The sequence below is a fragment of the Hemiscyllium ocellatum genome, chromosome 5 (genome assembly GCF_020745735.1).
Source record: "Hemiscyllium ocellatum isolate sHemOce1 chromosome 5, sHemOce1.pat.X.cur, whole genome shotgun sequence".
NCBI classification, from domain to species: domain Eukaryota; kingdom Metazoa; phylum Chordata; class Chondrichthyes; order Orectolobiformes; family Hemiscylliidae; genus Hemiscyllium; species Hemiscyllium ocellatum.
In genome coordinates this window covers 128499851-128524309 of record NC_083405.1, presented here as the reverse complement: position 1 = coordinate 128524309, position 24459 = coordinate 128499851, and the positions used below count along the sequence as shown (strand labels likewise).

At 40.6% G+C, this 24459-nt stretch overlaps 1 protein-coding gene across 7 annotated transcripts in view; it reads left to right on the top strand.

The window, feature by feature from the left end:
• Positions 1 to 24459, top strand: part of zbtb47b (zinc finger and BTB domain containing 47b) — a 270356-nt gene that overhangs the window by 232293 nt on the left and 13604 nt on the right. For all 7 annotated transcript variants that reach the window (XM_060825191.1, XM_060825192.1, XM_060825187.1 and 4 more), the window contains exon 3: positions 12034 to 12181. In XM_060825191.1, the coding sequence (XP_060681174.1) occupies positions 12034 to 12181 (148 nt within the window). The remainder of the gene's footprint in view (positions 1 to 12033; positions 12182 to 24459) is intronic.

Here is a 24459-nt window from a genome sequence, read left to right as displayed (position 1 = left end):
GACAAAGAATATTGAATAAATATTGGATTCTTGTGGTAAAGGGATAATAATCATGGATGATTTTAATCTATACATAAACTAAAAAAAATCAGATTGGCATTTGTAGCTTGGATGAGCAATTCATGGAATATTTTTTAAGATAGTTTCTTAGAGCAGCATGTACAGAATCAACCAGAATTCAGTTTGTTAAATCTGTTACTGTGTAATCAGAATTAATTAATGACCTCAGAGCAAAGGCACCAGTAGGCAACGGTGACTAATATGATTGAAGTTTGCATCCAGTTTGAAAGGAATGAGTCAGGTGGTTATAGAATACTCTGAATTGAATAGATGAATGCACCAATAACGACATACATGAAGCTTGACATGATTACTAAACGGGTAATCCTGAAGCCCAGGTTAATGCTTTGGGGATGAGACTTCTAATACTACCAAGACTGTTGCTGGAATTTTAACTAAATTAATTATAAGAAATCTGGGATTAAAGCTAGTCTCCATTTCAAGGCCACTGTTCACATTTTTGTCATTAACAAATATCATTTAAGGAAAGAAATCTGTTATAATGATAAGTGAAATACTGCAGATGCTCGATCTGAATGAGAAGCCATAAGATCCTAAGTCATGAGCAGACTTAAGCCATTTAGTGCATTGAGTCTGATCTGCCATTTAATAATGACTGATATGTTTCTCAATCCCATTCTTCTGCCTTTTCCCTGTAACACTTAATCCCCTTACCAATCAAGAATCTATCTCTCTTTGTCTTAAATACTTGGTCTCCACAATCCTTCGCAGCAATAAGTTCCACCTTCTGACTGAAGGAATTTCTCCTTGGTTCTAAAGGGTGATCTCTTTAAACAGTGCTAGAGAAATTCAATAGGTCTAGTAGCATCTGTGGAGAGAGAAAGTTTTGAGTCTAATATGACTGTACTCCATAAGAAATCTGACACCCTATTCTGGCCCTTATGTAATTGCGTGTCGACAATCATGTGGTTGATTCTTCACTACCTTCTGAAATGGATGAGGAAACTACTCAGATCAATGGTATTAGGGAGGGACAATGAATGCTAGCCTTACTAACAACAGATTTTAACCTTACCACAAATCCTCTTGCAAGGATGCCTACCTTGAAGAAGGTAGACATCTCCAAATCATACCTTGAAGAAGTTCTCCTCTCTCCACAAGAATCTCAGTGAATCTCTCTCCCACTGCAGCCCTCAGGTCATCTCCTCTGCCCTGAAGACTCTTTGCTACCTTTTCGCCAGTGTCTGCCCCCCCCCCCAACATGCGCGCGCGCGCGCGCACACACACTTTTCTGTCCACCTTGGAGGCTCCCTGCCTCCATTCCTGATGAAGGCTTTTGCCCGAAGCGTTGATTTTACTGCTCCCCGGATGCTGCTTGACCTGCACCACTCTAATCTAAACTCTAGTTTCCAGCATCTGCAGTCCTCACTTTTGCCTTACTAATGACACCCATATCTCATGAAAGAATATATTTTAGAAAGTCAACCACAAAGCAGGCCAATTGATAGGTGTCCAATCCACCTTGAAGATTCACTCCCTCCACTCCCAGAAGTGATGCATTTTTTAAACTTAATCAGTGTAGGAATGTAGAAAATACTGCACCTAATTTGCACACTGAAGGAACAATCATGGATGCTAAGGAAATAAGGGCAACAAATGGAGATGTTTTGCACCGCCTACATATGACCAGAGAGGAGGCTTTTGCAGCATTATAGCTTGTTAAGGTGGATAAATCCTTTGGGCCTGATCAAGTCCATCCTCTGATATTGTGGGAGGCTAGGGAAGAAATTGCAGAGGCCTTTGCAGAGATTTTTGCTTCATTTTTAGCCACTGGTGAAGTTCTGGAAGACTGGAGGGTGGCTAATATTGTTCCATTGTTTAGGAAAGGTAGCAAAGACAAGTTTGCTACAGGCCAGTGAGCCTGACATCAATGGTAGGCAAGTTGTTGGAGAAGATACTGCAGAGCAGGATCAACCAACATTTGGATAGTCAAGGTCTGATTAGAGATAGTCAGCATGGATTGTGCGTGGAAAGCCATGTCTGACAAATCTGAGTTTTTTGATGAGGGAACCAAGAGAATAGATGAGGATAAGGCAGTGGATGTTGTTGTGTGGACTTTAGAAAGGCCTTTGAAAAGGTCTGGCATGGAAGGTTAATCATGAGGGTTAGCTCGCATGGGATCCAGGGAGAGTATGCTAATTGGATTTAAAATTGGCTCAGTGTTAGGAAGCAGTTGGTGATGGTTGAAGGTTGTTTCCCAGACTAGAGGCCTGTGACTGGTAGTGTCCCACAGGAGTCGGTGCTGGGACGTTTGTTATTTACATAAATAATCTGGATGTGAATGTACAAAGCATGATTAGTAAGTTTGTGGATGAAAATTACAGAAGGATCTTGATCAGATGGGGAAGTGGGCTGAGGATAGGCAAATGCAATTCAATACAGATAAGTGTAAGGTGTTGCACCTTGGAAAATCAAACAAGGTAAGACTTGTACAGTAAATGGTAAGGTGCTGAGCTGTGTTGTGGAACAGAGGGACCTAGGAGTACAGGTGCATAGTTCTTTGAAAGCGGTGTCACAGGTAGACAGTGGTGAAGAAGCATTTAGCATGCTGGCCTTCATCAGTCGAGGCATTGAGTATAAGAATTGGGGCATTATATGTTGTTGGTGAGGCCCCACTTGGAGTATTGCTTACTGTTTTGGTCACCCTGTAAAGGAAAGGCTCAGGTAAACTGGAAAGAGAGCGAAGAAGATTTACAAGGATGTTGCCAGGACGGGTAGGCCTGAGTTATGGGGAGAGATTGGCCAGGATCGGACTTTATTCCTTGGAATGTAGGAGAATGAGGGATGACCTTATTGAGGCATGTACAATCATGACGGGCATAGATAGGATGAACTTACATAGTCCTTTTCCCAGGAATGGGGAATTGAAAACTAGAAGGCTAAAAGTAAAATGAGAGGAAAAGTTTTAAGAAGGACCTGAGGGGCAGCTACTTCATGCAGAGAGTTGTGTATATGTGAAATGGACAGCCAGAGAAAGTGGTTAAGGCAGGTACAATAGCAACATTCAAAAAATATTTGGATAGGTACATGGATGAGAAGGATTTAGAGGGATATGGACCAAATGCGAGCTGTTGGAACAAGCTAAGTGGGCACCGTGGTCAGCATGGATCAGTTTGGGCTGAGCGGCCTGTTTCCATGCTGTATTATGCTGACTCGAAGATGGAAATTCTCAGCAGCCTAGGTTGGAGCATGTTGGACTCCCAGAATAATGCTACTTTTGATAATTCTAATTTAAGTGTTTACTTATTTGTATTTTTCCTGTATGTGTTATATGTTTGAGACTTGATCAACGGCCAAATGTAAATTAATAACAATCCAAAGCAATTTTTTTGTCCCCAACTAGTACATGCTGTACCTTGTCCTGAATTGACTGGTTGTTCAGTGATTTTAATTACAAACCTTTGCAAAAATTATAGGTTTTTTTTGACAGCTGATATCCAAACGAATTGCAGTCCGAATATTACATCTTGACATATTGGAGGATATAGGAAATAAAAATATTAGGAGCTAGCTAACAATGCAAATTATTTTTATGTGAAGATGAGAAATTGGCAATTTCAGTGTTTTAATATTTGTTTGAAAGGAAGAACTTTTTTTTTCTCTTCTTGATGTTAGATTCACTGAAGGGTTTTTTTTAAGAACAATCTGTTATTCTTATACTAGAGATGATTTCCAAATTGCTTACCTGTGCAACCACTTGGGTCACAGTACAGAATAACTGCATATCTGTGAATGTTTTGTATCTGGCTGTCAGCTACCTTTTTGACAGTTAATCAGATTTTGCTTGTCATTGAGGCTGTGCAAATATGTTCCATGAACCATTAAGATCAAGAGTTGCAAACTCCAGCTTGTGTTGATTCATTGAGTAGCAGGAGATGGTCTTGATTTTGTGTGATGCTAGATTAAATCTTGATGTGATGCTCTATTCTAGTTGCTAAGAGACATTTAAGCATTTAAAAGCAGCACATAGAAATGCCAATTACTAATTCTGCTGTCCATGAAAGACTAGACAAATAAACCTTAAGTTTGAAAATCTAAATAATGAAGATGATTTTAAAGGGAAAACATACAGTAAGAATTGCGGATGCTCGAAATCTGAAACAAGAACAAAAATTGCTGGAAATTGCTTCCTTTCTTCTTTGGGTCACTGAACCCAAATTAACTCTGATTTCTCTCCAAAGAGTCTGCCACGCCTGCTGAGATTTTCCAGCAATTTCTGTTTTTGTTTATGATTTTAAGGAAAGTATGCAAGATCATTCAGTGTATGGAAAACATTAACCAAGTTATTACTTTCAGGACTAATCATGTTTAAAATAAATAAGAGTAATTTTAAGGTCAACATTATGAAACTTACTTTTTATGTAAAACATGATAAGCATGCAGAATGAATTTCCATATAGGGATATGGCAAAATTCAGGAGATGAAGAGCCTTACTTAGAGATAAATAGTGAGCAACCTCAGGCCAGAGTGGATGTGTACACATTGACAGCCTGAAATACTCCAGTGTACAGGTAGCTGCATTGACTTAAAGAAAAAAAAAAGTCGAGGTTTATTCTTGAGCAAATACCATAAGGATAGGAGCTGCAGTTAAAGCAGAGTTCAAGGGACAGAGTTGAAAAGCAAACAATCCAAAGGCAAGATGGAAACTCCAAAGGCTTTGATGGAGCAGCTGGGTAACAAGTGAAAGACTCCAAAAGCAGGCCAAACCTTTGAATGGCTTTGAGAAAAAACTGAACAGGAGAAGATTCAATAGGCATGGAAAAGACATCAGAAGACTCCAATTTAAAGAGCAACAGGAGGAGAACACTGAAGGATGGGGGGAAGAAAAGAACCTCTGAAGTCTTTGAAGTATGGCCCTGAACCAGCAATACACTGGAGAGGAACAACATAGGATTGAAAACTTTGACAATACGTAGGAAAAACCCAATTATTCACCCAGGTTAGAAAGGCAAAAGAGTTATTTTTATATGCTGATGATCCAATAGCTGATTTTATTCTTCCAGGACAAAGCATGAAAGAAAATACTACAGAGTAGTTTGATGAAAACATGGGTTAAGGGTGAGAGGGGAAAAACTTAAGTTCAAGGTCCTGGCAGCTGCATTCACGAATGATTAAAGGTAGAAATGCTCAAGAGATTAGAATCTTACTTTTAATTTGCTTATTGAATGTGCGCATCGTTGGTAAGTTCAGTATTTGTTAACCCTTCTGATTTGGTTCTTGAATACTATTGAAAATTCACTTGTTTGGGCAAGTAGAAAGTATTTGATCAAAACATGTTTGAAATGTACTTTATAGGAACTGGATGAAGAGTTACCTGATGCAGAATTTCCAACCTCTGAAGGTGCTCCTGTACACTCAGAATTTGCATGGCTGGTCCAATTAAGTTTCTGGTCGATGAGAACCTCCTGGGATTTTGATACTGGGTTATTCAGCAGTGGCAAAGTGGAGGGTTTTGAAAACCAAGATGAGAATTTTAAACAAAGGACTTTGCTAACTTCGCAACTTGCGTAGGTCAGTGAGCAGAAGGATGGTGGATGAATAAAATTTGATGGGAGTTGTCCATTGTTGGAGATAATCTCATGTTTATGGTGGGTAAAACATGCGAAGTCAGCTGAGATGTGGTAGGATAGTCTGGTTTAGTGGTAACAACGGCATCGATGAGTGATCCTACAAATGAACTGAGGTGGGATGAAGTCTGTTTACAAAATTGGAAATTGGCAAGCTCAGTGATGACTTCAATATGTGATCAGAAACTCATCCCTGGGACAGGTATAATACCAAGTTGTGATTTATCTGGTTTAGCCTGAGAAAGGGATAGAGCCAGCAGCTCGAGAGTGGAGTTTGTTGTAGAGATTGAAGTTAATGTTTTTAGTTTTTCCAATACAGTGAGATTTACACAGTCTGGTACTGTGGAAAACAGAATATACCACCAAGCAGAATCTAGAGACACACCCATGATAATAGACCATATAGACTTTAAGCTTTTCACCTTCTCGTTACGGTGATATTCCTGCTTTGTGTTTCTTTCTCCTTCCTTAGACAACAAGTGTGATCTACAATATATCTCTGTAAACAGCTGGAAAGTGTGCACAGAGGAAATCAGCAAGCTTACTGTGGAGCGGTATCTGTTTTCGTGTAACACATCCCTTTTCTTGCTATTAGTGGTGATTTTAGTTATTGCTTTCTCTATTTGGCTGTATAAAGGGTATCTCTGTTGTCATCAGCTATCAGCTTTTCCTTGCTGAGGCACTCAAAAGCATCACCACATAAGTCAACATCTTTTCCATCTCACTTCTCCCACTTGTAGTAATTTCACAGTAACTGTTTTTAATTTTACAGTATCACATGTTCTGGTGAATGTCAGAAAACACAAATTTTGCTATTTAAGTGGATTAAATTCATTCTTAACCAGATAGAGACACAGTCTCATAATTTGGAGAGAGTGAAGAGTCAGAGAGATGGTGGTGAGGTAGGGTTGTGTGTTGTCAATATATATGTGGAAACTGATGCTGTTTTTGAGTGAAGGATAACAAGTATTAGAGAAATAAGAGAGGTCCAAACTGGAGGTAACAGTGTGGAGGCAGGAAGACAAACTGTTACCATTTATTAGCACGTTTATATACATTTAAAAAGTAATTGACCAAGCACAGACAACCCAGCCTGCAAAGGCCGTGGAATAGCACAGCATGATCAACTGTGTCAAAGCCCACAAATCAATGCGGGCATAAGATTGAGGGCATAGTTTGCCTTTAGCATGATCTCATAGTATGTCATTTGTAACTTTTGAAAAGAGCCATTTGGTTCTGTGGTGGGGGAAAAAACTTGATTGGAGAGTTTAAAACGTGGAGTTCTGACAAAGGTGGGAATGAATTTGAGAGGTGACAAAATGAAAGGGCAAATGGAAATAAAAAGAAAGTATTGCATTTACTTAGATGTTTTCATAACCTCTATACATTTCAAAACCCTGTGTAGTCTATTGTAATGTAGGGAATATGGGAATATGGCAACATAGCAAACAACAAAATGGCACAGTGGTTAGCACTGCTGCCTCACAGCGCCAGAGACCCGGGTTCAATTCCCGACTCAGGCAACTGACTGTGTGGAGTTTGCGCATTCTCCCTGTGTTCTGCGTGGGTTTCCTCCGGGTGCTCCGGTTTCCTCCAACAGGAGGTCAGGGGAATTGGTCATGCTAAATTGCCCGTAGTGTTAGGTAAAGGGGTAAATGTAGGGGAATGGGTGGGTTGCGCTTCGGCAGGTCGGTGTAGACTTGTTGGGCCAAAGGGCCTGTTTCCACACTGTAAGTAATCTAATCTAAAAAAAAATGACAATGACCTGTGAATTTGTGATTGTGATCGGGTTGAAAATTGGCCAGAAACTGAGGGTGATTATTTGTAGAGCAGAATGATCAAGAGAGGAGGTTTGGCAAAGGAGAGCAAGATCAGGTGGTACATCCATATCTGGCCATGAAACCAGTCCTCTTGTCACATCTATTCATGTGTGAATTACATGGCCTTCTGAGAACAGAGAGAAGGGTACCACAGGAATTAATGATCCAACAAAAAGTTCTAATTTTTAATACATGGACTGCAATTAATTCTAAATTCCTGGCCAGATGTAATAGAAGTGTGCATAATTTAAGCACGTGCACCTTGTGCTGTAAAATCAGTATGCCAATTATTTACCTCATAGAGTTAAAAATAACAGAAAATACATTGTACAGAAGGCCCACTTCATCTGTCTATTAAAGAAGAACTATCATGCCTCATTCTACTTTCCATCACTTAGTCTGTAATCTTTGGGGTTACAACACTTCAAATATGTATCCTCGCGCTTTTGATGCGATTGATTTAAACTATTGCACAAACTAGAAGTTAGGTTAAAAATGAAAATTGGTGAAACAGTGCATTAAAACTGCACACCTGTAATAAAAAGGATGAAATGGGAACTGAATCTGAGGTATCGTATTTATTTCCTCCTTGCACACTTTTTCAGCACTAACTATTTTTAGCTTGGTTTCTTAACAATCTTGATATTGCAAATTAGTTACTCCATACATTGATGTCTTCCTATACATGACCAAATGACCTTTGATACATCAGTGTTATTTACAGAGTTTAGGAACAAGCCATGGTGTGGCTATAATTATCCTGTTTTCAGTCATGTGTTAATTTTAGTAAAGAAACAGCCTCTATGTGATGCAGATAAATCCACTTCACATTTCCATTTACTTAATAAAGATCTGTTACCATTCAGTGCAATGAGATTTAAATCTTCCTCTTTAAACGAAGGTTAGAGTTCCAATGTGTATGCTCTCACTTCATGCAATGTCTCTGTTTTTGTCCAGGGGTTGCAAGCTATATTTTGACTTAACATAATCACTGAGATTGTGAACTTGCGCAACATTGTGTAATAGATGCACCCTATGAGCCGTCCAGAATGTGGTCAGATGTTGCTCATCCTTTGAAACGACATGTAACTGCTTGTTATTCATTGGCATTTATTGTCCTATAGCACTTATTTCCAGTGGTTGAGTAGACCACAATAACAGCCCACCGTCCACATAGTAGAGATCTTGTGGTGCAATTGTAATATCTCTACCTTTGAACCTGGAGGTCCAAGTTCAAATCCTACCTATTTCAGAAGTGTGGAATAACATCCCTGAATAGGTTGATTAGAAAATAGCTTTATTATGTGTGTTTTTGTGGTACTGAAGTCTGGCATATCTGCCCATCATCTAATCTATTTGGGCAGATAATTAAATGCAGTAACTGGGAATTAAAGTACACACAGTGATCAATAAGAAGTACATGCTGGCCCAGCCAGTGAAACTCAGTACCCTCAAATAATTAATAAAAAACACACTTGCCCTCTTTCCCTGTTGCCTTGGTATTTTATCAACAAATACAGGAAAAGGTTAAAGTACACAATCATATCACATGACAAGCAACTGTGTCCTGCATGAATTCTTATTAATCACAAAGGCAAACAGCCACATTGCTAGTGGCTGATTTGATAACACTGTCATATATTAAGCATGGTTACAATCCAATCAAAAACAACTTTGCCTAATAAAAGCAGAGGCACCTCCTATCATAAAGGCATTGATTTATTTGAGGTTCAACTCTAAGGTGCTGGCAGCCCTTCACCATCTTGACAACTGCTAGGGGGTTGAAATTTAAAAATACACATCTTGGTACAACTGGAGGTGATATTGTTGTGGCTGCACTTGGAGTACTGTTTACAGTTTTAGTAGAAAGGAAAGTACTGTTATTGAAAGCAGTTCAAAAGACATTCATTCGACTAATTCCTGGGATGGAGGTCTATCAAGAATGTTTATTTGGTTAGGTCTTTATTCATGAGAGTTTAGAAGAATGAGGGGTGATTTTGTTGAAACATGCAGGATTCTGAAGAGGCTTGACAGGGTGAATGTTGAGATGTTTCCACAAGTAGGGGAACCTCAAGCTGGGGTATGTACTTCCAGACTAAGGTGCTTGTTTAAAACTGAGTTGAAAAAAGTATTTATTCCAGCTGTGAAGGCTAGATCATTGAAAGTATTTAAAGAGAAAATAGATTTTTGAAATATCAAGCAGTGTGGCATTGGGCAGTTCAGCCGAGATCTTATAGAATGGCAGTCAGAGCTGAAAATGTGTTGCTGGAACAGCGCAGCAGGTCAGGCAGCATCCAAGGAACAGGAGATTCGACATTTCGGGCATAAGCCCTTCTTCAGGAATGCTCCCCTCAATAGCCAGAAAGTCTTTCCTCAAATTTGGAGACCAGAACTGCACGCGATATTCCAGGTGCAGTCTCACCAGCACTCTGTACAGCTGCAGAAGAACCTCTTTGCTTCTATACTCAATCCCTCTTGTTATGAAGGCCAGCATGCTATTAGCTTTCTTCACGACTGCTGTACCTGCATGCTTACCTTCATTGACTGGTGTACAAGAACACCCAGATCTCTTTGTACTGCCCCTTTACCTAAATTGATTCCATTTAGGTAGTAATCTGCCTTCCTGTTCTTGCCACCAAAGTGGATAACCGTACATTTATCCACATTAAACTGCATCTGACCACTCACCTAACCTGTCCAGGTCACCCTGTAATCTGCTGACATCCTCCTCACATTTCACCCTGCCACCCAGCTTTGTATCATCAGCAAATTTGCATGTGTATGGGATCACATTCATGCGTACAATCAATTTGGCACTGTAAGCGATTAGCAGCTAAGGTAACATTGATTAGCAGTGTGAAACACTTGCTAGTCAGCATATTTATCATTGTCAAAGAGCATAGTGCTGAAGGTGCAGCTTGGCAAGGGATGTCAGTGTTTTTAAGTTGTATCAAGTCTAGGGTTGAAATAGAAGTTCAGCAAGATCTTATTGAATGCAAGCTGTAAGGGTTGCACAGTCTATTACTGTTATTTCTTCTCTGTATTTCAGACTTTTCAATATCAGAATTTATACATAAGCAGTGAAATTGTTTGGTTCTGAGGAAGGGTCACTTGACCCGAATCTTTAACTCTGATTTCTCGGTACAGATTTTTTCCAGCAATTTCTGTTTTTGTCTATTGTTCCTAACTGTAAAGTTGTGATTTTTAAAGTCATTGTTGCCTGTTACTCAAATGTAAGTAAGAGGCCTCTGTTATCAGATTACTGGCAGAGTTCATTCACAATTAAATCAACATTTTTCAATGATCTTGTGGTTATGGAAGATTGTGTAGCGTGTATGCTGCTTAGAAGTAATGGAGAGTGAGGAAGTTCAGTTAAACTGCTTGTGTAATATGCAGTGTTAGTTGTTTTACAGCTGGGAGGAACTGGAGAGGGAAGGTTGGGTGGCATCAGTTAAGTCATCCACACTCAAACTAAAGAGAAAATTGAGATAAATCAGCCTTTGCAATGCTTGATGTTGCAAAGTGTTGAAGGCGTTTATGTTCTCAAGAGTTTAAAACTACTGTTCCTGTTAACTGATGGGCAAGGACTCGAGGATACAGGTCATTATGGGACAAGAGATACAGTCGGAGTGCAAAAGTAGAAAATCACCTGCAACCTGCTGCCAGTGAGAATGATGAAAGCAAAGACAATGACTAATTTCAAAAGGAAATTGGATGGGCTCTTGAGGGATGCAAACCTAGAGTTAGAGCAAGGATCTGGGTCTGATTGACCTTCTATGTAATAATATTCTCCAGTGTAAGCTCTTCGCAATTTGAAATTATTCAAGGAGAGATGATGGAGAGGAAAATTCCTCTGAGAGTGACTAAACCTAGAAGTCATGGTCTCAGGTTAAGGGATTTGTCATTGAGGAATAGCTTCACTCAGTGTTGTGAAATTTTGAAATTCTGTTCAATGAGTGTAAGATTAAACACAGGCGTCCCAATAACTTGCCCAAGGGATCTTAGACCTATACCTACACTTGTTTTTGAAGTTTTGAGCATTGAAGTACTAAAACCATAGTTTTTTTCTCATTGTGTCACCATAAAAAAAGTTGTCTTGCCAAATGCCAGAATATAAACCTCCACCATCACACTTGCAGTAATTGCAATTCTGTGAAAATGAACTACTTGACAAATTGCTTGCACAGAATGTAGCTCCCCAGAGGCCAAACACAATCAGCCATTTGGACAGGAGAGATGCATGAAATCTGTGGAAAAGACCAGACCTAACTGAAATATACATAAACTAGAAATGTAGTAGTCTTGAACTATGCTTGCAAATTAAACTTGTGGGACCTCAAATTCTAACCTTTCTACTGCTAACTTTCCACTTGCTTCAAATGTACATTGTGTAAAAACAAACCACACAGATTTTAACTTGATTTCTTAATCAGCTGTGGCTTGAGTATCCATCAGGAGCTACTGTACACAGGCCACCTGTCTAGATTTTCTGTCTCCTGTAAATGCTGTGAGAGTTAAGCTGACACCTTTTTTTTAAAAAGAGACATTCTGTTCTGTATTTCAGTGTGTCACCTGCGGGAAGGGGTTTAAGAAGCTCTGGTCACTTCATGAGCATAATAAAATAGTACACGGTTATGCAGAGAAAAAATTTTCATGCGAAATCTGCGAGAAGAAATTTTACACAATGGCCCACGTCAGAAAGCACATGGTCGGTAAGTGTATTAAATCATTGAAAACTTTACTACTTTCAGTAGTTTGACAGGAGTTTCCAACGTGTGCTTAACATTTCTTTCTCAAGAAACTGTGTTAGTAGACCCATTATGGATAATTCTGGTTATGATTAAAATCCTGTTTGGTAATTTCAAGGTTACTTCTAGTGCCAAATGTTAACGGGCACATGTGAATGAATGTTCAAATTAAAAACTAATTGCAGGTTGAACAGATTGATTTTCGCATTCTGTCCTTTTTGTCTATATGTTTTGGCACCTGATCTTTGTGGTTGACATAAAGTTCCTGCGTTAACTTTCACTGCCCACAAACCTATTTCTTATACCAATCATATACTCTTGCAATATAGCAGTACCCTCTCAGGACTTTCAAGTTTTTATCAACTGAAAATTTTGAAGTTGTGACCTGCACACCCAAGCCTATAATCATTACAGAGCATGAAAAAAAACCTGTATCCATTTGAATATGCAAAATAGTAGTAGGGACCATTTAGCCCCTCGAGCCTGCTTCGCTGTTCACTCAGACCATGGCTGATCTGTTTGTTTCAAAATCCACACTCCCTTATCACCTTTAATTTCCTTGCAATCAAAGCATCTCGTGAAGGATCCCATTGAACTCCTTCCTCTTGCTTTTTGAAAAAAATGCTGTTTAGCACTCTCCAGAGTCCAAGTCTTGGAACTCCTTATCTGACAGCATTATTGATGTACTTACAGTGCATGGACTGCAGCATGGCTCATCACCTTCTCAAGGTCTACATACCATGGAAAGTAATGTAATAATGAAAGCACTTGTGGTGTCATCCCACCAAATTGAGCATGATCTCTTCAACATTATGTTGTTTTGCTGTTGGTGGGAATGATAGAGCAGATAAGTGGACTGTTTTGTCTGATCTCAGCTTGCTAAGTGCTGAAATACTGCATGATTTTCCCTCTGCACTAATATCCATCAATTTGATTTATATAAAAATGAGGTTTTTTTTTTAATCAAACCTACCAGAACAGAAGTGACATATTGTACCTGACCAGATCAACAACTGCAGTGGCTTCTCGTTATAGGCAATGGTTAGATGAGTGACTGTTGCTGAAGACAAGATGAATGCTCACTGGGTACACTGAGCGAGAAAGAAGGATGGAACACTGTTGGTTGCTGTCATTTCAGGAGTATTAAGACAGTACACAGTGGTTGGCTGCGAACTTGTGCAAAGGAAATCCCAAGGGCCTTTTGAATGGAGTAACAATGTTTCCTGTAAACCCACTCAAATTGAAACTGCTCTCAAAGACAACAAACTGTTGAACTACAGCCTTCAATTACAAAAGTAATTAATGGAAGAAGAGAACTTGGACCAAACAAATCCAGATGATGTAAAAGTCAAAAAGGCAAAGCATAAAGTGGATAAATCCCCAGGACCTGATCAGGTGTACCCTAGAACTCTGTGCAAAGCTAGGGAAGTAATTGCTGGGCCTCTTATTAAAATACTTGGATCATCGATAGTCATAGGTGAGGTGCCGGAAGGCTGGATGTTGGCTAATGTGGTGCCACTATTTCAGAAAGGTGGTAAGGACAAGCCAGGGAACTATAGACCAGTGAGCCTGACATCAGTAGTGGGCAAGTTGTTGAAGGGAACAACTAGCCATTTGGCTACAGAACTGGTTCAAAGATAGAAGACAGAGGGTGGTGGTTGAGAGTTGTTTTTCAAACTGGAGGCTTGTGACCTTGGAGTGCCACAAGGATCGTGCAGGGTCCAGTACTTTTTGTCATTTATATAAATGATTTGGATGTGAGCATAAGAGATATAGTTCGTAAGTTTGCAGATGGCACCAAAATTGGAGGTGTAGTAGACAGTGAAGAAGGTTAAATCAGATCACAATGGGATCTTGACCAGATGGACCAATGGGTTGAGAAGTGGCAGATGGAGTTTAATTCAGATAAATGCGAGGAGCTGCATTTTGGGAAAGCAGATCTTAGCAGGATTTATACACTTAATGGTAAGGTCCTCGGGAGTGTTGCTGAACAAAGAGACCTTGCAGTGCAGGTTCATAGCTCCCTGAAAGTGGAGTCACAGGTAGATAGGATAGTGAAGAAGGCATTTGTTATGCTTTCCTTTATTGGTCAGAGTATTGAGTACAGGAGTTGGGAGGTCATGTTGCGCCTGTATAGGACGTTGGTTAGGCCATTATTGGAATATTGTGTGCAGTTCTGGTCACCTTAATATCAGAAAGATGTTGTGAAACTTGAAAGGGTTCAGAAAAGATTTACAAGGATGTTGCCAGGGTTGGAAGATTTGAGCAATAGGGAGAGGCGGAACGGTCTGGTGCTGTTTTCCTGGAATGTCGGAGGCTGAGGGGGTGACCTTATAGAGGTTTACAAAATCATGAGGGGCATGGATAGGGTAAATAAGCAAATTCTTTTCCCTGGGGTCGGGGAGTCCAGAACTAGAGGGCATAGATTTAGGGTGAGAGGGGAAAGATCTAAAAGAGACCTACGGGGCAATGTTTTTACGCAGAAGGTGGTACGGGTATGGACTGAGCTGCCAGAGGAAGTGGTGGAGGCTGGTACAATTGCAATGTTTAAAAAGCATTTGGATGAGTATATGAATAGAAAGGGTTTGGAGGGATATGGGCCAGGTGCTGGCAGGTGGGACTAGGTGGGTTGGGATAACTGGTCGGCATGGACAAGCTGGACCGAAGGGTCTGTTTCCATGCTGTACATCTCTACAACTCTATGACTCATAGAGTAAGTTGAGAGTTTGATGCAGACATCTGCAGGATGATGATGACATTGTTTGCTGTGTACCAACGGCATGTCTCATTCCTAAGATGGTTGATCACTTGATGTTACCTGGCAGGCTAATTATGTTGTGTTTTATTAAGCTGTGTTTTCTAATACTTCAGTTACCTGTTTGTTGGACATTACTCAACCATCGAAGTTAGTTTATTGTCAGTTTTATGAATAGGCTGTGAAAGAATGAGCTATAAAGGAGCATGTCTTAATTTGCTCAATTCAGGAAGATTTAATGGTACTTGGACAAGGAAATCAAAGGTTATAAGTGGTGGAAGGGAATGTGGAATTTGAAACACACACCAATCAGGCATGGTTTTATTGAATGGCAAAGCAGGCTCGAACTATTCGGTCTACTTCGGCCACTATTTTGCATATTCAAATTACTACATTTTTTTTCATTCACTGTAATGATACAGGCTTGGGTGTACAGGGCTCAGCTTCAAAATTTTCAGTTGTCAAAAACTTGCAAGTCCTTCGAAGGTACTGGTAGATTTCAAGAGTATACAGATGGTTGGTATAGGCGGTGATGGCCTAGTGATATTGTAGCTAGACTGTTAATCCAAAAACTCAGTTAATGTTCTGGGAATGCATATTCAAATTCTGCCATGACAGATGATGGAATTTGAATTCAATACAGAATCTGGTATTAGGTGTCCAATGATGACCATGAAGCCAATGTTAGTTGTCACAAAAAAAAACATCTGGTTCACTAACATCTTTTAGGGAAGGAAATCTCTTATCCTTGCCTGATCTAGCCTATATGAGAGTCCAGACCCACAGCGATATGGTTGACTCTTAACTGCCCTCTAGACTATTAGGGATGGATAGAGGTGCCCACATTTCATGAGTGAATAAAAAATGAGATGAACTTATGGCAGGTGAAATTTAAAGCAGGAAATTTATGTCAGCTGTCAAGAGTCAAAACATACAATGTGAAGGCTAGAAATGCTGAGTCAATTCTTTCAACCAGCAATTAATTTTTAATTGTAACATTTATCCGGCTGTAAATGGTGATGGACATTAAACAACTGACATGAGGGAATGGCCCAGTAGTATAATCGCTATTATCTCTGACTTTTAATCCAGAGGCAGGTTCTGGGGACCTGTGTTCAAATCTTGCCATAACAGAGAGTTCTTGAATTGAATAAAATCATTAACTATAATGTGACCATGAAACCATTGCTGACTGTCAGAAAAAAACATCTGGTTCTCACACGTCCTTCAGGGAAGGAAACTGCTGTCCTGACTTGGTCTGACTTGTATGTGACTCCAGATACAGCAATGTGGTTGACTCTTCCCTCCGGGACAAATATGGAAGGACAATAAATGCTGGCCTGGAAGGCACAAAACTATAGGCTAGTTAGATGCACAACTCTCATGGATAAGGTGTTAAAAATCAATCATTAATGTACAGAGTTAAAAATCACACAACACCAGGTTATAGTCCAACAGTTTTATTTGGGGTCACTAGCTTTTGAAGTGCTGCTGCTTCATCAGTGGTTGACATGAACAAGCAGCGCTTCGAAAGCTAGTGCTTCCAAATAAACCTGTTGGACTATAACCTGGTATTGTGTGATTTTTTAACTCTGTCCATTAGTGATTGATTTTTAACACCTTATCCATGAGAGTTATGCATCTAACTAGCCTATAGCTCCTCTACATCAATCACTAATGGGATTTTTGCTGCATGCTTTGAAAAGATCAAGTTTATTGAGAAGAGTCAGCTTGGGCTCATCAAATAGAAATCAATTTTTTGCAGTTCTTTCAATGAATAACACATGTTGTGGATTTTGTAGGATATACGTAGATTTCCAAAGGACAGTTGATAAGCCACATCAAAGGTTATTGTGAAAAATAAAAGTTTATGTGATGCGGGATAGTAACACAGGAATTTGAATTGAATAAAAATCTGGAACTATAATGTTGACCGTGAAACCATTGTTGATTGCCTGGAAACCCCATCTGGCTCACTCATGTCCATGAGGGAGCGAAACAGATGTCCGTACCTAGTCTGGCTTACATTTGACTCCAGGCCCACAGCAATGTGGCTGACTCTTAATTGGGCAGTTAGGGAATGGGCAATAAATGCTGGCCTAGCCAGTGATGCCTACATTCCTGAATGAGTTCATGAGGAAAACCTATTAGCAAGGATAGATAATTGGCCAAATGACATAAATGGGACTTTGTCTAATTGACGGGATGTGAAAAGTGAAATCTTGCAGAGATCTAGGAGAAAGTGAGGGCTGCAGATGCTGGAGATTAGAGTCGAAAGTGTGGTGCTGGAAAAGCACAGCAGGTCAGGCAGCATCCGAGTAGCAGGTGAGTTGATGTTTCGGGCATAAGCCCTTCATCACGAATTCCTGATCAAGGGCTTATGTCTGAAATATCGACTCTCCTCCCCTCGGATGCTATCTGACCGGCTGTGCTTTGCCAGCACACACTATTGACTCTTGCAGGGGTCTGCCCTGTATCCTTAGCTTTTTACAATTTACCAAAATGACTTAGGTGAAGGCAGGGACGGAATGGTAGCTAGATTTGCAGACTACATCAAAATGGTTAGGAAGGTTCGTTAAGACAAAGAAATTGTGGATGGATATAGATTGGTTGATTGAACAGACAAAAATCTGCCATTTTGAGTACATAGCGGGAAGATGTAAAGTTATTCACTTTGGCAGGAAGAATGAAAACAGTATTACTCAGCAGAATGATTACAGGATTCTAAACTGCAGAAAGATTTACTGTTCTGGTGCATAAGTCACAAAAGTGAATATGCATACTAAAGAAGGCTAATTTCTAAAAATTAATTCATGAGATGTGAGCTTTACCTGTGCTGATTGCCCCTAAGAAGCTAGAACATAGCACATTACAGCACAGTACAGGCCCTTCAGCCCTCCCTGTTGTGTCGAATTGTAGAACCATTCTGAAGCCCATTTAACCTACACTATTCCATTATCATCCATATGTTTATCCAATGACCATTTAAATGCCCTTAAAGTTAGCGAGTCTACTACTGTTGCAGACGGTGCATTCCATGCCGCTACTACTCTGAGTAAAAAAACTACTTCTGACATCTGACATCTGTCATATGTCTATCACCCCTCAATTTAAAGCTATGTCCCCTCATGCTAGCCATCACCATCCGAGAAAAAAGATTCTCACTGTCCTCCCTATCTAACCCTCTGATTATCTTATATGTCTCAATTAAGTCACCTCTCAACCTTCTCTCTAATGAAAATAGCCTCATGTCTCTCAGCTTAGCCACATAAAACCTCTCCTCCATATCAGACAGCACCCTCGTAAATCTCTTCTGAATCCTTTCCAAAGCTTCCAATAATGCAGTGACCAGAACTATACACAATACTCTAAATGTGGCCACACCAGCGTTTTGAACAGCTGCAGCATGATCTCATGGTTCCGAAACTCAATCCCTCTATCAATAAAAGCTAACACGCTGTAAGCTTTCTTAACAACCCTATCAACCTGAGTGGCAACTTTCAAGGAATTATGTACCTGGACACCAAGATCTCTCTGCTCATCCACACCACCAAGAATTTTACCATTAGCCCAGTACTCTACATTCTTGTTACTCTTTCCAAAGTGAATCACCTCTCACTTTTCCGCATTAAACTCCATTTGCCACCTCAGACCAGCTTTGCAGGTTATCTATGTCTCTCTGTAACCTACAACAACCTTCGTCAGTATCCACAACTCTACTAACTTCAGTGTCATCCGCAAATTTACTAACCCATCCTTCTATGCCCACTTCCAGGTCATTTATGTAAATGACAAACAACAGTGGACCCAAAACAGATCCTTGTATACCCCAATAGTAACTGAGCTCCAGGATGAATATTTCCCATCAACCACCACCCTGTTTTCTTTCAGCTAGCCAATTTCTGATCCAAATCGCTAAATCACCATGCCTCCATAGTTTGTGCAATAGCCTACCATGGGGAACCTTATCAAATGCCTTACTGAAATCCTTATACACTACAGCAACCGCTTTACCCTCCTCCACCTGTTTGGTCATCTTCTCAAAGAACTCAATAAAGTTTGTGAGGCAAGACCGTGTTGACTATCCCTAATCAACTTATTCTTCACTAGATGATTGTAAATCCTATCTCTTATAACCCTGTCCAACACTATCCACAACCAAAGTAAGGCTCACAGGTCCACAATTTCCAGGGATGTCTCTACTCCCCTTCTCAAACAACGGGACAACATTTACTATCCTCCAGTTTTCTGGCACTATTCCTGTAGACAATGATGACATAAAGATCAAAGCCAAAGGCTCGACAATCTCCCCTTGGCTTCCCAGAGAATCCTAGGATAAATCCCCTCCGGCCCAGGGGACTTATCTATTTTTACACTTTCCAGAATTGCCAGCACCACCTCCTTCTGCACCTCAATCCCATCTAGTGTAGTAGCCTGTCTCTGTATCCTCCTCGACCACATTGTCTTTTGCTATTGCGAATACTGACGAAAAGTATTCATTTAGCGTTTCCACATCTCTTCTGACTCCAAGCAGAAATTCCCACTATTATGCTTGATTGCCCTTAATCTTACTCTCGTCATTCTTTTATTCCTGATATATCTATAGAAAGCCTTAGGGTTTTCCTTGATCCTATCTGCCATTGATGTCTCATGACCCCTCCTGGTTCCTCTTAGCTGTCTGTTTAGGTCTTTCCTGGCTAACTTGTAACTCTCAAGTGCTCTAACTGAGCCATTACATCTCATCCTAACATAAGTCACCTTCTTTCTCTCGACAAGAGATTCAACTCCCTGAGTAAACCATCGTTCTTGTGCTTGACAACTTCTTCCCTGTCTGACCAGTGCATACTTATTAAGGACAAGCAGTAGCTGTTCTTTGAATAAGCTCCACATTTCAATTGTGCCCATCCCCTGCAGTTTGTTTCCCCATCCTATGCATCCTAAATCTTGCCTAATCGCATCATAATTGCTTTTCCTCCAGCTATACCTCTTGCCTGCGGTATATACTTATCCCTTCCATCACTAAAGTAAACATAACCAAATTGTGGTCGCTATCACCAAAGTGCTCACCTGCCTCCAAATCTAACACCTGGCTGGGTTCATTACCCGGTACTAAATCTAATGTGGCCTCACCCCGTGTTGGCTGTCTGCATACTGCATCAGAAAACCATCCTGCACACATTGGACAAAACCTGACCCAAAGTACAAAGGGATCTGGGAGTGCTGGTCGAGGATTCTCTCAAGGTAAACGTGCAGGTTGAGTCCGTGATTAAAAAAGCGAATGCAATATTGTCATTCATCTCAAGAGGGCTGGAATATAAAAGCACCGTTGTGCTACTGAGACTTTATAAAGCTCTGGTTAGGCCCCATTTGGAGTACTGTGTCCAGTTTTGGTCCCCACACCTCAGGAAGGACATACTGGCACTGGAGCGTGTCCAGCGGAGATTCACATGGATGATGCCTGGAATAGTAGGTCTAACATATGAGGAAAGGCTGAGGATCCTGGGATTGTATTCATTGGAGTTTAGAAGATTAAGGGGAGATCTAATAGAAACTTACAAGGTAATACATGGCTTGGAAAGGGTGGACGCCAGGAAATTGTTTCCGTTAGGCGAGGAGACTAGGACCCGTGGACACAGCCTTAGAATTAGAGGGGGTCAATTCAGAACAGAAATGTGGAGACATTTCTTCAGCCAGGGAGTGGTGGGCCTGTGGAATTCATTGCCGCGGAGTGCAGTGGAGGCCAGGACACTAAATGTCTTCAAGGCAGAGATTGATAAATTCTTGATGTCACAAGGAATTAAGGGCTACAGGGAGAATGCTGGTAAGTGGAGTTGAAATGCCCATCAGCCATGATTGAATGGCGGAGTAGACTCGATGGGCTAAATGGCCTTCCTTCCACTCCTATGTCTTGTGGTCTTATCTAAAGTACTTGAACTGTAGTATTTCCAGTCAATATTTGGAAAGTTAAAGTCCCCCATAACATCTACTCATTCCATACACATGCCACCCTCTGTGTGAAAAAGTTGCCCCTTAGGTCTCTTTTATATCTTTCACCTCTCACCTTAAACCTATGCCCTCTAGTTCTGGACTCCCCCACCCCAGGGAAAAGATTTTCTCTGTTTATGCTAACCATGCTCCTCATGATTTTATAAACTTCTATAAGGTCAACTCTCAGCCTCTGATGCTCCAGGGAAAACAGCCTGAGCCAATTCAGCATCTCACTATAGCTCAAATCCTGTAACCCTGGCAACATCCTTGTAAATGGTTTCTGAGCCCTTTCAAGTTGCACAACATCCTTCCTATAGGAAGATCAGAATTGCATGCAATATTCCAAAAGTGGCCTAACCAACTTACAGCCGCAGCATGACGTCCCAACTCCTGTACTCAATGCACTTTCCAATAAAGGAAAGCATACCAAATACCACCTTCACTATCCTATCTACCTGTGACTCCACTTTCAAGGAGCTATGAACCTGAACTCCAAGGTCTCCGTTCAGCAACACTCCCTCAGACCTTACCATTAAGTGTGTAAGTCCTGCTCAGATTTGCTTTCCCAAAATGCAGCACCTCACATTTATCTAAATTAAACTCTACACAAAGATGTTGAGGCCAAAATATAGAATGTTTTCAAGAAGGAGATAGGCCAAAAAGATCAAAGGATATGGGGCGAAAGCAGGAGCAAGGTACTGAATTGGGTGGTCAGCCATGATCATGTTGAATGGCAGAGCAAGCTTGAAATACTGAATGGCCTACTCCTATTCCTATTTACTACATCTCTATGAGCAAAGTGTATGAGTGCAGAAATAGGCCATTCAGGTCTGCTCGGTCATTTGATATTTTTCTTATCCTCTTTCTCCTGTCTCCTCCCTACAATTGTGCAACCATTTTATAAAATTCCCAACCTGTGGAAATAGTTTATCTTTATCTATCCCGTCTTTTCCTGTTGTTATAGAGTCATAGTCATAGAGATGTACAGCATGGAAACAGACCCTTCGGACTAGGAGTAGGCCATTCAGTATTTCAAGCTTGCTCTGCCATTCAACATGATCATGGCTGACCATCCAATTCAGTACCTTGCTCCTGCTTTCGCCCCATATCCTTTGATCCTTTGGTCCAACTTGTCCATGCCGACCAGATATCCCATATGCGAAAGTACTTTGTCTATTTATCCTATCCATGCCTCTCCTGGAACATTAAGCTGCCAGTCCTGCCCATCCCTGAGCCATGTTTCTGTGATTGCTATGATATCCCAGTCCCATGTTCCGAATCGTGCCCTGAGTTCATCTGCCTTCCCTGTTAGGCCTCTTGCATTGAAATAAATGCAGTTTAATTTATTAGGCCTACCTTGTCCCTGCCTGCCCTGACTGATTCTCTTCTGTTCTCAGCTGTACCCATCTCAGATTAATGTCTTTCCTCACTATCTCCCTGGGTCCCACCTCCCCACCTTAGTAGTTTAAATTCTCCCAAGCAGTTCTAGCAAATTTCCCTGCCAGTATATTAGACCCTGCTTATCTTAAAAACTTTGATCAGAATACATCTTAACTGTACAAATTCTAGAGTCAAGTCATCTTTTTTGTAATCTCTCCTCATAACTTAATCCTGAAGTCCAGGTATCATTCTTGCAATCCTACATTGTATTCCCTCCAAGGTCAGTATATGTTTCTTAAGGTATGGTGTCCAGATCTGCTGTCACTACTCCAAGTGGGGCCTAACCAGGGTTTTGTATAACAGCAGTATAACTTCTGCATCCTTGCACCAGTCCTCTCAAAATAAAGGCTAGCATTTCGTTAGTTTCTCTGCCTGCTTGTGACATTTTAAAGATCAATGCATCTGAACCCCCAAGTCTTTTTGAACATCTACTGTATAGAATATAGAGTAATACTGTGCAAGACAGGCCCTTCGGCCTTCGATGTTGCGCCGACCTGTGAATTATTTAAGTCCATCCCCCCCATACTATCCCATCATCACACATATGCTTATCCAAGGACTATATAAATGCCCCTAATGTGGCTGAGTTAACTACATTGGCAGGCTGGGCATTACACACCCTTAACCTTTACTCTGAGCAAAGAATCTGCCTCTGACATCTGTCTTAAATCTGTCACCCCTCAATTTGCAGCTATGTCCCATCGTACAAGTCAATTTCATAATCCTAGGATAAAGACTCTCGCTGTCCACCCTATCCAATCCTCTGATCATCTTTTATGTCTCTATTAAATCCCCTCTTAGCCGCCTTTTCTCCAATGAGAATAGACCCAAGTCCCTCAGCCTTTCTTCATAAGACCTTCCCTCCAGACCAGGCAACGTCCTGAAAAATGTATTTAAATTTATGCCATCTAGAAAGTACCTTGATCTATCCTTTATTGGGCCAAAGTCGATAACATCACACTTGCCTCTTTTGAACTCCACCTTCCACAGCTTAGTCCATTCACCTAATCTATCAATATCACTTTGTAACTTTGTGCCATCATCTACACTGTCTACAATACCGCCTAACTTTGTGTCATCAGCAAATTTAGGTACTTGACTTTCTATGCCGTTATCCATGCAGTTGAACATAACATGAATAACGTGAGGCCCTAACACAGATCCTTGTGGAATATCAGTCACATCCTCTCAATGTGACCATTCTTACCCATTACCCCTATTATCTGTTGCCTGTTACTCAACCAATTTCTGTATAAGATACTGAAGGACCTGACGAGGTGGATGGAGCAAGTATGACCCCTCTCGCCGGTCAATCCAGAACCATAGGGAATGATTTTAAAATTACAGTTTGCCCTTTTATGACACAGATGAGAAGAACATTTTTTGAGTGTGGTGTGATTTTTGAAGTTCTCTGCCTCAGAAGACAGGATCATATTCAATGTGTTTTTAAAACAGATGGATAGATTTTTGTTAGGAAGGGAAATTGAGAGTTATCGGACAAGGATGATGGGAATGTGAATTTGAAACATCAAGCCGATCAACCGTGGCCTTATTGAATCGCTGGAGTATACTTGTCTATTTTGGCTCCTAATTTTTATGTTCAGCACCATTCATGACAACTCAGTCTGCAACAAGAACTGCACAACAACCGAGCCTTCAGCTTTTAAAGGTGGAACAAGCATTTGCACTACACAATTGCCAGGCAATACCAACCAAGAAGAGTAAAATCTTAACCTTGACCAGAAACTGAACTGGACTAGCCAGATTAATACTGTGGCAATAACAGCTATAAGTAATTATCTCCTGACTACCCAACTTCTGTACACCATCCACAAGTCATTCTGGTTTTGTTAACACAAATTTGCTAAACTGTAATTGACGAATTGGGACACTGTTTTGAAAGCATGAACTTTTAAAATGTGCTGGCTGTAATGCGATTACATCACCAACACTTTAAGCACTGTTTCTAAAGAATGATTTTTCTATAATGCAGGGTTGCACAAGAACGCAACCATCGAGTTATAGAAGAACTACCTATACTTAGCATAAGTTGAAAGTA